At 40.0% G+C, this 16,521-nt stretch overlaps 1 protein-coding gene across 5 annotated transcripts in view; it reads left to right on the top strand.

Moving 5' to 3' along the window:
- Positions 1-182: 182 nt before the first annotated feature.
- Positions 183-16,521, top strand: part of LOC134757007 (notch homolog 2 N-terminal-like protein R) — a 50,629-nt gene continuing 34,290 nt past the window's right edge. For 4 of the 5 annotated variants that reach the window (XM_063697475.1, XM_063697443.1, XM_063697470.1 and 1 more), the window contains exons 1-5: positions 183-463; positions 887-1,504; positions 2,078-2,197; positions 3,383-3,623; positions 8,634-8,715. In XM_063697475.1, the coding sequence (XP_063553545.1) occupies positions 8,678-8,715 (38 nt within the window). In that variant the 5' untranslated portion in view covers positions 183-463; positions 887-1,504; positions 2,078-2,197; positions 3,383-3,623; positions 8,634-8,677. The remainder of the gene's footprint in view (positions 464-886; positions 1,505-2,077; positions 2,198-3,382; positions 3,624-8,633; positions 8,716-16,521) is intronic. The other variant, XM_063697430.1, reaches the window with a different exon arrangement.

The raw sequence follows: 16,521 nt of genomic DNA, 5'->3' as shown, positions 1-16,521 counted from the left end.
CCTAGCCCTCAATTATGTGTTTCCTGCAGGAATACCGTGCTGAGCCTTTGCCTTGAGAATGCAGAGCTGAAAGAGCAGATGGGAGAAGCAATGTCTGATGGATGGGAGATCGAGGAAGACAAGGAGAAGGGCGAGGTGATGGTTGAGACTGGTAGCCAAAGAGGGTCTGAGTGAGAGAAGCCTTCAGGCTGAGTTCAGAAAGCTCCAGGGAAAACTGAAGAATGCCCACAATATCATCAACCTCCTCAAAGAACAACTTGTGCTGAGTAGCAAGGAAGGGAATAGTAAACTTACTCCAGAGCTCCTTGTGCATCTGACCAGCACCATCGACGGAATAAACACAGAACTGGTTGGTTCTCCTGGGAAGCACCAACACCAAGAGGAGGGGAATGTGACTGTGAGGCCTTTCCCCAGACCCCAGAGCCTTGACCTTGGGGCTACCTTCACAGTGGATGCCCACCTAGTAAGTGTGGGCTTAGATTGAGTGAAATTGAGTGAAATTGTTTAATTGGAGAAGGGCTTGAGATGACAGTGTTTACCTTAAAACATTCTCCCATATGAATCAGGAGGTACCAAGAGAAGGGTCTCTGTACCACAAACAATAGTAATAATATTCTGCCTACATTCAGCCTTTAGAAAGGCTTTTATAACATAAATATTTCTTGAGTACTTAATTTTTCAGATAACATACTAGGCATTGGCATGGGGCAATAAAACCAGTGGCTGCCCTTGAGATACTTAATATAGTCAGGAAAGATGGCACACAAACAGGTAATTTTAACAGGATGTGGTAATTGCTGTAACATAGGGATTCATCAGGTTATGAGGCAGCCCAGACAAGTGGTATGTAATGACATCCCTTATCGCTGCCATTTTTTTGTCACAGCTCATCACAGGTGTCTGTTCCTGGACCTCAGATGGGTTACTGGGATCCTCTTTAGGGAAGGAGCCGTGCTGAAGATTCAGTGAAATGGAGAATACAGGGATTCTGAGAGAATCAATGGGACAGAATGCAAGGGGAGATGAGTGGAGGGTTCCACCCCTTCTCTTTTTGACCACTGAGAAAACATTTCCTGAGAGCTCCTCTGTAGACTTGATTGGTGCTGTGCTGTGTGCTGTGGATACAGATATGAAGAAAACATTATCCCAGCGCTCCAGGAGCTCCATCTGGAAAGCAAGTCACTGCCAAATGGCATGAGAAGTGCTGTGACAGACTTGAGTAAAGTCCACAGGGTTCAGAAGGGGCGGTGGTCGTCACTGCATGGGGGTGACCTCAGACTGTCCTGATCCCTGTATTGGCCCCTTTCACAGTTGGATAACCAGTCGCAGCCTCATGACCCTGGGCCTCAGTCAGCGTTTAGCCTACCAGGGTCCACCCAGCACCTGCGCTCCCAGCTGTCACAATGCAAACAACGCTATCAAGATCTCCAGGAGAAGCTGCTGCTATCAGAAGCCACTGTCTTTGCTCAGGCTAACGAGCTGGAGAAATACAGAGTTATGCTTAGTAAGTAACTATGACTTACTAGTAAAGAAAACTAGCCTGTGTGTCTTATAAGTTCTGTATGTTCCATACCTACATAATGTGGTTATTGAACACATGAAGTGTGGCTAGTGCAACTTGGACATTTGGTTTTATTTAATTTTAGTTAATGTAGTATAAAGTGGCCGTATGTGGCTGCTAACTACCTTATTGGACAGTACAGGTCTAGGGTCTTGGGACTCTAAATTAGTTCAGCTCCATTCAACATTTATTGAACCCCTGTGGATAAAGCACTTGCCAGCTTCAGTGGGGCTGCTAAAGATGGTAGTGTATAATCGCTGACTTAAGGATATCTGGTCCCAACTAAAGCCTGGGTTTTCTGAAGGGGAGATAATCAATGGAAAATGCAGACTCCTCCTGTGGAAAGAAATTCTGCTTCCTGGAGCTGGTGGTCTCTTCTCCCACCAGTTCAGAGAAGCTTCTCTCGCACTGTGGATCTGCCCTCCTTGCCCCAAAAGGTTAGGGTATGTGCCATTGAGGCTGAGGGCATATGTGGGAAATTCAGACATTGTCTAACACCTGCTGTCTCTTCCCAAGCAGGTGAATCCTTGGTGAAGCAGGACAGCAAGCAGGTCCAGGTGAACCTCCAGGACCTGGGCTATGAGACTTGTGGCTGAAGCGAGAATCAGGCTGAACAGGAGGAAACCACCAGTCCTGGTAAGAGCACAGGGTGTGGGGCTCACCCCTCCCTGGAGTCAGCTGTCACGTTTGGATGCTGTTGGCCAATTCCACACCTAACAAGTGGTGGGAAAGAGGAGGACAGGAGGTTAATAGGAGAACTCTAACCCAAAATGAGGCTAAGTATAAGTTTGAATTTCTACAATTAGTTTTTGACATACTACTACTACTACTAATGATAATAATATAAAGTTCTATCCAACTGATTATTATAGAAATACTAAGACCTACTTAGAGACCAGATGAGGTTTTGGAAACATGCAAACCATAAGTTAAACATAATTTTGTTTTGCATTATAAAAAGACTACAACTATAGGGCCACCCACCACACTGAAAACCGGAAGAGAAGAAAAACAGAATCTCTCTCATTCTTGAGGCAGTGTAGTGTGGCAGTTAAGAGACAAGATCCTGGGGCCAGACTGGTTGGTTCAAATCCCAGTTTGAAAACTGTCCTATGTCCCAGTTTCTTTATATGTTAAAATAGTAATAAAGGAACTACCTACCCCATCAGGTACTAATGTCAATTAAATGAGTAAATTCTTATAAAATGCTTTAGAACAGTGCCTGGCATCTGGTAAAATGCCATGGATTAGTTCTCATTCTGAGTACCACCGCCCTAATACACTGATGTTAACATGCTGATATATTTATTCGAAGTCTTATTTTCCTATGCCTATTTTTCACACAGTTGTAACCCAATAAACTTTTAAATTATAGTAAAATTTAGAAAGCATTAAACTTTCAGCATGCAGGAATATCTTGTCCTATGTTCTTGTGGCCATTCTAAATAGATAAGGCCATGTTAATGTCTTAAGAAACATCAGCGTGTGTGGAATGAACACAGGACATTGGGGGATTTGAATTCTGGCTCTGCCATGTGCTAGTTTGAGTGATCTAGAACAAGCTAGTTTACCACCTCTCTTTAAGTTTTGGTTTCCCCAGTCAGTAAAATAGAAAGTGATGAAACCTAACTTGTAGGTATAAGGAGGATAAGAAATATTGTATTTGAATGCCTAGTACAGTGTCAGGGTTGAGTAAAGTACTAATTCAACTTTTTCCCTAGTAATTATTGTCCTCATGACCAAACCTGCCTCCTCTCAAAGGCAGTGGCCACAACAGCACATCCAACTTTTATTTAGGAAGACATCTTTGTCTTTTTTCAGAGTGTGAGGAGCACAACAGCCTCAAGGAAGTGATCCTGATGGAGGGGCTGTGCTCTGAGCAGGGGTGCCGGGGCTGGCTAGTTCGTCTGAGAGGAAGCCCTTGGAGAACCAGCTAGGGAAGCAGGAAGAGTTCCGGGTATATGGAAAGTCAGAAAACATCTCGGTCCTACGAAAGGACATCAAAGATCTGAAGGCCCAGCTGCAGAATGCCAACAAGGTCATTCAGAACCTCAAGAGCCAGGTCTGGTCCCTCTCAGTTACAAGTGATTATTCGTCTAGTCTGGAAAGACCCCAGAAGCTGAGAGCTGTTGGCACCTTGGAGGGGTCTTCACCTCATAGTGTCCCTGATGAGGATGAGGTGTGGCTGTCTGATGGCACTGGGGCTTTCTACTCGCCAGGGCTTTAGGCCAAAAAGGACCTGGAGAGTCTCATCCAGAGAGTATCCCAGCTGGAGGCCCAGCTTCTTCATGACACTTGTTCATTTACATTGTAGCTCAAAGCATACCTCCTCAGGGAGGCCTTTCCTAGACACTATCTGAGGTACACTCCTGCACCCCCAGCCTTCATGATTGCTTTTTATACATTACTGGGTTTTGTTTCCAATGGAACTTATCACTTATTACTGTCCAAAATTATTTTATTTATTAATTTTTTAGCCACCTTTCTCTTATAGAAATAAGGTTCCTGAGGACAGGGAGTTTATTCTGTATACTACGGTATCCCTGACATCAGGGCTTGTGCCTGCCAATAGTAGATGCTTTCTAAATATGTTCTGAATATTAGATAGCTAGTTCCCAAATCCACTGCACTGAAAGTGTATGAAAATTGGAAATTGGCTTCTAGATTTTTGTATTATATTGCCAAATGATGGAGTGATGAGATTGAAATCTACTACTTCTTTTTGCCTATTTTTTTTTTTTTTTTTTGGTGGAGTAGAGGAGGGCCTGCACAAACAGCAGATACACACACAGTAAATAAGATTTATTTCAGCCAGCGAGTATTTATTGACATGAAAATTGGGGTTAAATATGACTCTTTGTGAGTGACTAGTTTCTTGGAGTCTATTAAAGCATCAGTTTAAACATCAATTCTCTATGGTATGATTAATGTTTGTTTTTTTACTTTATAAGCATGAAGCTGCCTTCAATTTTATCGTTAAATTTAAGTGTTTTACATTGGAAAAAAGTAAATTGAATTTTGAAATGAGGTCTGTCCTGGTCTCACTTTCATGGTTTCAGGTTATCAAAGTTTTAATTTCTCTTTGTATGGAAGATAATTATAGTATTCATTTTTGCTCCTGAGTACAGCCACGAGTCTCAAGATTATTTTTCTTTTTTAAAAATTAGAATTGTCAATTTATAGTTGTATACATTTATAGGGTACAAGGTGATGTTATAATTTGCTAATACAATGTAGAACAATTAAAAGGTAGTTAGTGTATCCTTCATCTCAAATATTTAACATTTTTTGAAATTTACTCTCAGCAATTTTGAAATGTACAATACCCTATTATTAACTGTATTCACCACACTATGCAATATATCTCAAACATATACAAAAAAATTCTTCTTGTGTAACTGTAGCTTTTTGTACCCATTGATCATCAGGCCCATAGCTTCCGTAACCACCATTTTCCTGTCTGCTTCTATGAATTTGATGGTTTTCAGTTCTACATATAAGTGAGAACATGCTGTATTTGTCTTCCTGTGCCTTATTTCACTTAGCATAATGTTCTCCAATTCTATCCATGTTGTCTCAAATGACAGAATTTATATCTAAAGGTTGAATAGTATTCCATTGTATGTATCTACCAGAGCTTTTTTTTTTTTTTTTTTTTTTGAGATGGAGTCTCTCTCTGTCACTCAGGCTGGAGTGCAGTGGAGCAGTCTCGGCTCACTGCAACCTCCGCCCCCCAGGTTCAAGTGATTCTCCTGCCTCAGCCTCCTGAGTAGCTGCGATTACTGGTGTGCTGTAATTTTTGTACTTTTAGTAGAGATGGGGTTTCATCATCTTGGCCAGGCTGGTCTTGAACTCCTGACCTCGTGATCCACCCGCCTCAGCCGCCCAAAGTGCTGGGATTATAGGCGTGAGCCACTGTGCCCGGCCTACCACCTTTTATTTATCCATTCATCTGTTGATGGACACTTCCATAACTTGGTATGGGTGTACAGACATCTTTTCAATAAACTGATTTAAAATATTTGGGGTAAATACGCAGCAGTGGGATTACCAGATCATGTGGTGATTCTATTTTCAGTTTTTTGAGGAACGTCTGCACTGTTTTTCACGATGGTTGTACTAATTTACATTCCCATTAACAGAGTAGAAGGGTTCCATTTCTCCACATCCTGTTTATTCAGACGATATGTTATCATCTAAATCATCTAAGACCTCTATATTATATAGCTTTTGAGTATTTTTAAAAGTGGACACTCAAGCGTTCATATAGTCATAGTCAGTGTGTGGTTCCTCAGACCTGTGGTATCAACATCACCTGGGAATTTGTTAGGAATGCAGATTCCCAGGCTCCCTGCAGACTTAGTCAGAAATTGTGGGGGTCGAGTCTAACACTCTTTTTTAAAAAGCCCTCCAAGTGATTCCAATGCTTACTAAAGTTTGAGAACCGTGGCTCAGTAAATGCTAAAGGTTCAAGGTAGCATGATCCCACACATCAGCCAAGTGGCATTAATTATTAGCCTGGTAAGCCCACCTTCTTTTCAGTCACTGAGTTTGATTGGTTCACTAAGGCTAGGCTGTAAAGTTATTTGCTAGATTGATTGCTACATATTGACTTTGGGTTGTTTGTATTTCTCTGAACCTGTCACTGTAATGATTTGTCAGGACACTTAATAGGAACAGGCCGTGATTTTTGCACCCATGGCATTCTGAGTCATGGGTGGCTGGGTCATTATGTACTCCAGGTTTCTTCAGGCACTGGGCATGCCATTCATGTACTTATAAGGAGGGAGCTGTCGCTGGTGGATCACAGGGAACCTTTAGGGACATTTAGTTAACTCTCAGCTTGGTTTACAGGTAGGGAAATTGAGCCCCCATGAAGTTGTGCTTTGCTTGCAATTAGGGGTACAGACAGGATTTCAGGTCTCCTGAGTCCCTCCACTGCACCAGGATTCCTGCAGGGGGACAGAGCTACAGCTTTTTCTGTGCCTACAGGACATTCCTTTCCTACTGTGAGGGTTTTATTTATTTATTATTTTATTAAAAAAAAAAAAGTAAATAGAAAAAACCCCGGAAGTTCTCACTGAAACTAATAAAAGTGTCTAAAGAGAATGAAAAAATCAGTTTGAGAACTTTGGTATGGAGGAAATAACCTGACATTAACTGTTTTAATTATAGTTGTTGCATTGGGCTTATCAGTGTGGGAAGAGGGAGCATTTGAGCCTTACAGGGAAGTGGGATATGGACAACAAGATGACCCTCTTCCTGAATTTGCCTGTTTGGGCCTGCAGCCTGGTGACTCTTTGTGTGATCCCAACAGCTGTCATAGAGATGGGTTGGACTTTTACTGAGACCTGGGTCCTAGGCCCAGCACTGCCACCAGCTAGTGGCGCGATGCCCCATAAAGAGGCCACTTATTCTCTCTGGCCTCTACTATTGGTAAATGGGTATAATAATATCCACCCTGCCAATCCTGAGAAATTTCAGGTAGTGGGAAGCAGTGTACCTTGGTGGTTAAGGGCAGAGTCTCTGGATTCAAATTCTGGCTTTCTAACTCACTGGCATGGCAGTAGGCAGGCCACTTATCCTCCCTGTTTTCTCACCTGAGAATGGGTATAATGAAATTTACTTCTAAGGGTTGTTGTGAAGATTGAATTAGTTAGCTAATTTATGTAAAGTACTTAGGATAGTGCCTGGTATTTAGTAAGTTCTGTGTGTTAGCCTATTATTATTACTATTACCATTTAAAAATATTATTTCAAGGATGGGATGCATTTTCTGTAAACATGTTCTCAAACGATTCTACTACTGGATACAATACTGGGCGTTTATGCAGTAATTGTTGGTGGAGGAGTAGTTCTGACATCCAGCTTGCACCTGGGCTACTGGTTTCGTGGCCAGGGATGGCCAGGCCTAGCATCTCTGATCTTGCACAATTTATGCATAGAGTGGTGTGGTTAGAGGAAACTTGGAGGGGGGAGCTTCTCAGTTTTGCTTTCAGGTATTTATACCTTAACTATCATAAGAGATGGACATCTTAATAACTTCCAAGAAAGAGTTCATGAGCTTCAATTTGATATTTATTGTTTGACTAGGTTTCTTTCTGTCTTACCTTTCCAGTTGTTAGGGTTCTTGATATGTATTTTGGTGATGAAAATTTCAACTCTAAAAGCTAAACAATCAAGATATTGTAATTATCCAGCAAGTGATTGGCAGATTTCGAGTAGACTTCTTCCATTCTTGGCTGAAATCAATGAAAATGTCTACTATTGCTGTTGTTTTTGTTCTTTTCTCTGAAAAGTCTGTTTTTGGGAGGGCCTCAGATGGTAAAGTGCCTTTTTATTGTCTCTTAAAGGGAATGGGGGAATCAACAGTTTGAGAATTTTTGTTTTATCTGTATGTATAAAATTGCCTTCTCCTTTTATTTCTTTTGATACTCTCTCTGCAGTCTCTATTCATGATCTACTCCCCATCTTTTTATGGGCCCCTTAAAGCTAGAGATTATGTTTATTCGTTTATTTATGTATTCCATTTCTCCTTTTTTCTGGATCCTAATTTTGTGCCTGGTGCATACTAGGCTCTCAATTTTAGTTTGTCGAATTACTAATATTGCTGTTTCTGATTACTTCTTGAAGCGGTCTGTTTTAAAACTTCACCTGAAGGCTAAGTAATTCATCAGTATAATGGTGATCTATTATTTATCTAGCATTTTCCTAAACACTCATTGATGAATCCTTATAATACTCATCTGAAGTATCTAAATCCCAAGATGATGTGTCATGTGATAGATGGTATGGCTTTAATTTTTAATTGGGAGATGGAGATGTAACAGCTGGAGATACTGAAACACAGAGAAATAAGAGCATCATTCAAGACCACAAACGTGGTTATTGTTTGAAGATAGTTTTGGGATGGGCTTCTGTGCTAGAAGCCAAAACAAAAAACTGATTAAAACTCTAAAAAGAAACCCAGATTAGGTGGAATGAATGCTGATCTGGATTGGATTACACTTCTTTGGTGTCTGAGGGTTATGATTAGTGACTTACTTCTAATGTGCATTTGTTTTTATTTTTAGCATTGCAGTGTCGAGATGGCTATGAACCCTGTGTAAATGAAGGAATGTGTGTTACCTACCACAATGGCACAGGATACTGCAAGTAAGTTTTTCTCTTCATATATTTTCTTTTTGTGATAGAACACTGGACAAGATTTGATTCTACTCCTCTATTTTTAATGCTTCTGTGGAATGTTACTGGTTCTTGAGCTTTCCTGGTACAGATTTCGGTTGGGGGTGAGGATGGAAGGATGTGGATGCCAGATAATTGGCTAATAAGAACTTCTTACTATCTTAACTGTTATCTTTCTCACTATGAAAAAGACTTTTCAGTGAGTGGCTAGTTAATGTATATGGGGTAGACCAGGCATGGTGGCTCATGCTGGTAATCCCAGCACTTCAGGAGTCTGAGTTGGGCGAATCACGAGGTCAGGAGTTCAAGACCAGCCTGGCCAACATAGTGAAACCCTATCTCTACTAAAAATACAAAAATTAGCCGGGTGTGGTGGCGCATGCCTGGAGTCCCAGCTACTCGGGAGGCTGAGGCAGGAGAATGACTTGAACCCAGGAGGCGGAGGTTGCAGTGAGCTGAGACCACATCATTGCACTCTAGCCTGGGTGACAGAGCAAGACTCCATCTCAAAAAGAAATAAAAAAATATATATTAGATTCCCTTGTGTTTTTCAGATTAAGGCATACTCTTAGAGTCTCCCCTTAACATGTTACCTATTATCTTGTTTTTAAGTAAAACCAAATAGATATCAACTTTAATATTCGGCCCAGTATATGTGAATATTATATTCATATTTTTTTCTAGTGTTAAAAAATCTAATTCTGAAAGTGAGACAGTGAGAGAGGAAGATGTGTGCATATGTGTAGATTGAGGGGGAGCAGGGGCTTTGGGTGTGTATTATTATATGGGGATAAAAGGTAAGGATGAAGGAAAATGTAGGCTAGTTCTTGGCTTAAGAGCATTTTTTTTTCCTTTTTCTCCAACCATCTACTCTAGCCAAGACGTTTTGTTTGTTTGAGGAAGGCTGTGAGATAATTTCATAATAGCTTTTCTAGGTTTCCTGCAAATAACTTTTTTTCTTCTGCCTCAATTGAAAATTTTTAAGAGGAATATGTATCCATTCTGTTTATTTCAGGGAAGATGCTGGAGAAATAAAATTTGGTAATATGAAATTTCTCTTCTTTTCCTTCATTTTTGTGAGGAGTAGTTCTTCTTTGCTTTGGTGGAGGTACTTGCTTAGTAAGCATTTTAAGTGAGTTTATCCAACACATTTGTATTTCTTACCAGGAATGTAATTACAACTTTTTTCCAGTGAGATCTGTTCTGACACCAGGATTTAGTTTTTTAATGTTATAAACAAGATTTTTTTTTCAAGTCAGAAATAATTTTCTTCACTAAAGTGAAAATATTTTAAGCTGTGATGACAGTAAAGCTTAACAATAGGTTGTTTGGATTGGAATAAAGATAACATTGGAAATAAAGGTTTTATGTAGCTTATTATGGGCTGCTCATTTAGTTTTTCTAGCTGGGGGAAAAAAAACGTGGTGCATTCTCCTCTAAGAATGGAGATACAACTGGAGATAATAAGGGGGGGAACTTAATACCTTAGAGTAGGCCACTGAAATCTTGTTTAGTCTTTTTGTGGCATTTGGTGCCTTAGTTGCTTGCTTTATTCTGTTATGCAACTCTTGTGGTAGTTAACCCCATTGCATTATGGTCATTTGTTGATGTGTTTCTTTTGCTAGAATGTGAGGTCTTAGTCTTATGCATTTTTTGCATAGTTAATGCCTAGTACAGTGCCTGGTGTAGTTATTGTTCAGCAATGTGTTTCTTAAACTAAAAGGTGCTAAGTAGATACCATCATGCACATGTTTCTTATCTATTTATGTTAAATAAGAAGACACTGGTTCTCTCCTTTAAAAATTTCAGTGTGGCGATTCCTCAAGGATCTAGAACCAGAAATACCATTTGGCCCAGCAATCCCATTACTGAGTATATACCCAAAGGATTATAAATCATTCTACTATAAGGACACATGCACATGTGTGTTTACTGCAGCACTATTTACAGTAGGAAAGACTTGGAACCAACCCAAATGCCCAACGGTGATAGACTGGATAAAGAAAATGTGGCATGTATACACGATGGAATACTATGCAGCCATAAAAAAGAATGAGTTCATGTCCTTTGCAGGGACATGGATGAAGCTGGAAGCCATCATTCTCAGCAAACTAACACAGGAACAGAAAACCAAACACGGCATGTTCTCACTCATAAGTGGGAGTTGAACAATGAGAACACATGGACACAGGGAGGGGAACATCACACACTGGGGCCTGTCAGGGGGTGGGGGGAAAGGGGAGGGAGAGCATTAGGATGAATACCTAATGTACGTGGGGCTTAAAACCTGGATGACGGGTTGATAGGTGCAGCAAACCACCATGGTACATGTATACCTATGAAACAAACCTGCACATTCTGCACATGTATCCCAAAACTTAAAAGTAAAATTAAAAAAAAATTTATTTACTTCACATAGCATTCAGGGTGGTAATACCATACAGAGAGGCAAATTGGTTCTATTTGAAGATCATTCAACTTGGTGACTTATATATGGAGAATTTCAAATATGTTCTAAGTGTTCGCCTATATATTTTTTGTCTGACATGGGGAGAGAAGGTTTCTAGGGGAGACTAATCTCTGAGCACTTACCAGGAGAGGACACCTAAGGGTCACTGTTGGGAAGAAGTCCAATAGTTCTTTGTTGGACTGTTGGGCTGCTAGTCTCATACTCTCCAACCAAGGTTGGAGACCATCCTGGCTAACACGGTGAAATCCCATCTCTACTAAAAATGCAAAAAATTAGCTGGGCGTGGTGGCACGCACCTGTAATCCCAGTTACTCGGGAGGCTGAGGCAGGAGAATGGCCTGAACCCAGGAGGCGGAGCTTGCAGTGAGCCAAGATTGCACCACTGCACTCCAGCCTGAGCGACAGAGCGAGACTGTGTCTCCAAAAAAAAAAAAAAGAAAATGGAGCTGCCTAAATTCTGTCCCTGGGTACTTGTTAATTGTTGATAGGATGGAATGCTTATGGATACAGTTCTGGGTATGTCCCTCAGATGTCTTTCCTGTTTTGAGGGAAACAAACTCCTTGAGAGAGAGTAAGAAAAAATTTGGTGAGGCCATCCTTTTGGGAGACCAAGATGAACAACAAAACTTGTATAAAGAGAATGATTCCCTACCTCAGCAAAAGTAATATTAGCATATTTAGGAGTGGCAGGGTCAACATAAGTGGACAAAGAAAAAGCAAGAACAATATCAAGGCAGCCATGTCAATCATTCTACAGTGCTTTGCCAGCCTCCACAGAATTTTAAGCAAAATTTTATGCAAAAATAATGTGTACCTAGCAGAGCTTTCAGTGTATTTTCACCAACCTTACCTTTTTTTCTGTGGAGAAAGAAGATGATCTAGCTTGTTCAGTAAATATTATTTTCACAAATAGAAAATAAATATTAAAACACTTAGAAGATTTATAAAAATTCTATCAGGCATGCAGGGCATGTGATTATCTTTTTATTCATGAGATTGCTTAGTGGATTAAGAAAAGAAAGTTGAAGCCAAATTCCTTTTACAGGGCCAGCGTGGGGGTGAGTGTTGAGTGGTGGGATGGGAACTGGTAGAAAGTGTTTTAAAATAGAAGGAATCTGACTATCTGTTTAGACAGCATAATGCTACTGATTCAGCTAAAATATAATGATTGTTTATAGAAATTATAAAAATCCTTGATAAGATCACATTGACAGATGAAGATAACTACTTTTGAAGATTAGTTTTGTACTCAGCTCAACTGTTTTTTCTCACTGTTAGGAGCCTAAGTACCCTATCAGTCTGTGATTAGATTTTGATGCCAGATTAGGAGAACTTGTATAATCTTGCATAAAACTCAATTATTGCTGTTAAATAACTACTGTCAAATCTTAAAAAAGCCCTCTCACTACAGGGAGATAAGATATTTTATTCTTTCCCTTGTCCTACTGGGAGGTGTAAATATGTAATTAAATTTGATGTCATTAATCACTTTCAAGTTGTTTGCTTCAGACTTTCAAATATAAACCATTCTAAATCCCAATTTGATTAAAGATCATGGACAACTCAAGTTCACTAGGATTCTGGGGGTAGGTTAGGTTATGATTTGTATAATTGACGAAATATGTATTTTAAGGACATTTATTGTAGTTATTTAAAATCTTTGTCTGCTGGTTCTTAACATCTGGGTTGTCTATGGATGTGTTTCTGTTTCTATCAACTGCTCCTTCTTGGGACCATGGGTATGACTTCCCTTTACTCTACACATGTATGGTAGTTTTACATTACTTACTGGACATTGTGGGTGATAGATTTTAAAGTTTATCTCCCACTAAAGAATGTTGAATTTTGTCAAGATTGGCAGATCATCTTGATCCTATGGATGCTAGGTTTTAGGACACGTTAGGGTGGGCCTACTTCTGTTCTGCCCTTAGTCCGATGACACAAATCTTAGTCATGGGATAGGGCTCTTATTCGCAAGATGTGACCCTTCTAGGGGTTCAGTGGAAAGTGTGAGGGGCCTACCAAGCCCTGAGGTGTTCATTAAGCCCCTCTAAGGCAGAACTTGTCCTCCCAGCCCCAGGAGCCTTCTGCCCAGTCTTTTCAGCCGTCCAGCTCTTACTTTCTCTTGGGTTTCTGAATCTTATCTTGCTCATGCATAGTCAGGAATTATTTAAGGATTTGAGCAGAGTTGTATGCATACTTTGAAGCTACCCACTCTGTGGTTCTGTCTTTTCCAGGAATTTTTCTCCTCATATTCCAGCTGCTGTGACAGCTCCAGATACCTCTGACTCCTCAGTATCGCAGGACTTCCGTTTTCTGCTTGCACACTCTTCCTCTTCTGCTACATGAACTGGGGTGTACCTTCACGATAAAAAAAAAACCAAAAAAAAAAACTGTAAATGTGGGTTTTATATAGTTTGCTTCGCTTTTTCTGAAGCTTATATCCCTTCTAGTTTATGCCTGCTTTCCGTGATTCTCCAGTGCCTTTGATATTTTGTCCAGAGCAAGAGGGCTAGTCTGATATAAGTTACTCTGCAATTATTTTTAATGATGAAAATTGGAAATATAAAGGGGCCTTTCAGAATTTCATACATACCACTTGGTAAATATCTAACATAGTGTTTGTAAAACAGCAGAAAGTCACCGTGAGTTGTATACGTTCGTGTAGATGGGTGCTTGCATTTGAGAATGTCCACTTTTTGCTAAAGTGCTGATCTAAAAACTACACTTTAAGGTAAATTATTATAAATATAAAGTGTTATAAAATATAACTTTGTGTCACATTTTGTCTAAAACTTGTCTGCTAGCTGTAATAAACATTAAACATTAACAGCTAACAATTTTCCTTGCCAGGATTAGGCAGTCCTGTTGGTGGTCCAGATTTCCTGAATCCATCCAAGAAAAACTAGAGCCATTGCCTTCTTTGTCTTCTTGGTAAATGTCTGTATAGTAAGTAGAGAGTAGAGACACTCATAATCCCTTAGAACTTAGCTTTTTATGGAGGATGCATTCGCAATGTTTCTGTTGTGGTGCTTCTCCCCCAAAAAGGCGTTTTCAGAAGTCATGGCTGACTCAGCATTTCCCCCTTTCCTTCACCTTCTTGTGAGTGCCTTCAGGGAGGCACAGGGGCATTGTCAGATCAAAGAAATAGACAGGGAAAAATATCAGCTGTTAAATTACTTTCTCTTTCTTCTCAGCTGAAACTGGTTCTGCCAGCCTAGTTCCTTCAAGTACGGTGCCTATTTAGCTGAACATTGTGTATATAGTTTTTCTGGAAAATGATAGCAGAAGCTTGGCCAGTTTTCCATAGTTCATTTATCTTTTTAACATAAAACAAAGAATGCTGTTTTTTTGGCTCATTAAATACCTTTCATAGAGTAATCTTTTCTTAAAATGTAATATGTTCAGGTTTTATTAATTCAAGAGTTATTTATTGCATGCTATTTATGCGTACCACATATAACAGATAACTCAAGTATGTGGTAGTAGTTGCAGCTAATCAATATTGTTATATTATTTCACACTTCTTTGGGAAGTCATAAAATAATTACCAGTTCATTAACTTGGGCTTCTTAGAGAGGTTCAGAGTAAAGCCAAGTATGAAAAAAAATGACTATAATGTGGCCTTCTGTACAGGGGCCGCCAGTGAATGGCAGGGCTGGGACCATGGTGAGGCAAGTAAGGCACAGGCCTCTCTTGTGAAATTTAAGAGAGTGCCAAAAAACTCACTAATCAAAATAATGTTTGTATGTAGTTGTTCAAAAAATCAAAATTAATGCAAAATAAGTTGAAAATTATCAAAATTTTAAATAAGGAGATCAGTACTACTGATTTTTTCTTTTGCCTTATGACCTAGTATGGTTCAGCCTGCACTGGTGAGTGGAGTAAGGGTCCTGGAAGATCCTTGACTGGTGACATGAAGAGGACATAGTTTTTTGTTGTTGTTTTTTTTTGAGACAGAGTCTCGCTCTGTGGCCCAGGCTGGAGTGCAGTGGCGTTTTCTTGGCTCACTGCAAGCTCCGCCTCCCGGGTTCATGCCATTCTCCTGCCTCAGCCTCTCAAGTAGCCGGGACTACAAGCGCCCGCCACCATGCCCGGCTAATTTTTTGTATTTTTAGTAGAGACGGGGTTTCACTGTGTTAGCCAGGATGGTCTCTATCTCCTGACCTCATGATCTGCCCGCCTCGGCCTCCCAAAGTGCTGGGATTACAGGCGTGAGCCACCACGCCCAGCCGAGGACATAGGTTTTTTTATGCCAGATAGACTTAAGTTTGAGTCCTGATTCCTATTAACAATTGGATCTTTGGCAAGTTAAAGTCTATAATGCTAGCTAACATTATTGCGTATTAGGGTCTGTTCTCAAGTAGTTTACATGTATTTACTTTAGTCCTCATGTGAGAGAGAGACTATATGGAAGCTAAGAGAAGTTAAATAATTCACTCAAGATCCCATCACTCTGTAGCTAACCTGAGATATACTCATGGAAAATGTACTGTCACCTTGAGTCTCAGTTTGCCAGTCAATAAAATGGGACAGAATTACCTGTTTTAAGTTGGTAGTTCAAATGGAACCTTCTGAAAAGGAAGTGTGGAACATTTGAAAGTATACAAAAACGGGACTTTTCAGATCAGGAATATGATTAAAACACTGCTTTATGTAATTTCTAAATTTAAAGACAGTAGCATTAGGTAGGCCTGAGTACCTCATATCATTCTAGAACACTAAATCTGCATATAGTTACATGAGTGTACATGGGCCAGGTGTGGTGAATACTGCATTTCTGAGAAATGGCCTTTAACATGAAAGCTCAATGTAATAACTGTGGATGAAATAGAAGAAGAGGGCAGTGAAGGTGGGGATAGAGGATATTGTCTATTAAAGTGTGCTTCAGTAGAGAGAACTAATTTGAAACTTCTCCTTTCTTTTTACTAATGGAACAGGAGCAAGTCCAGACAGATTTATGCAGTTGTGAAATTGAGACAGGTTAAATTCAGTGATTTTTCATAAATGTTGTTGCCAGCACAAAAGTCACAAGTTGTTGAATATGGCACCTTACATTTGCATAGTGAGTTACAGATGCATGTGAGTATGTCCTGTGAGGCTTTTCCTTGTATTAGGACTTGAGATCTGGACCCTTTAACAGTATCATTCCTAAGTGATTCTTATTAATACTTATGTCCTATTAAAATCCTTTATCAAATATGATGTTTCCCTAAGGGGTCTTTTGTAAAGGAAGTCTTGGTTACTAGCATCTCCATCTGTGGCCCAGGCTTGAGTGCAGTAGAGCAATCATGGATCACTGCAGA

Source organism: Gorilla gorilla, chromosome 1, assembly GCF_029281585.2.
Source record: "Gorilla gorilla gorilla isolate KB3781 chromosome 1, NHGRI_mGorGor1-v2.1_pri, whole genome shotgun sequence".
NCBI classification, from domain to species: domain Eukaryota; kingdom Metazoa; phylum Chordata; class Mammalia; order Primates; family Hominidae; genus Gorilla; species Gorilla gorilla.
Note: the sequence above shows the minus strand (reverse complement) of the source record. Positions and strands in the feature narration are given on the sequence as shown.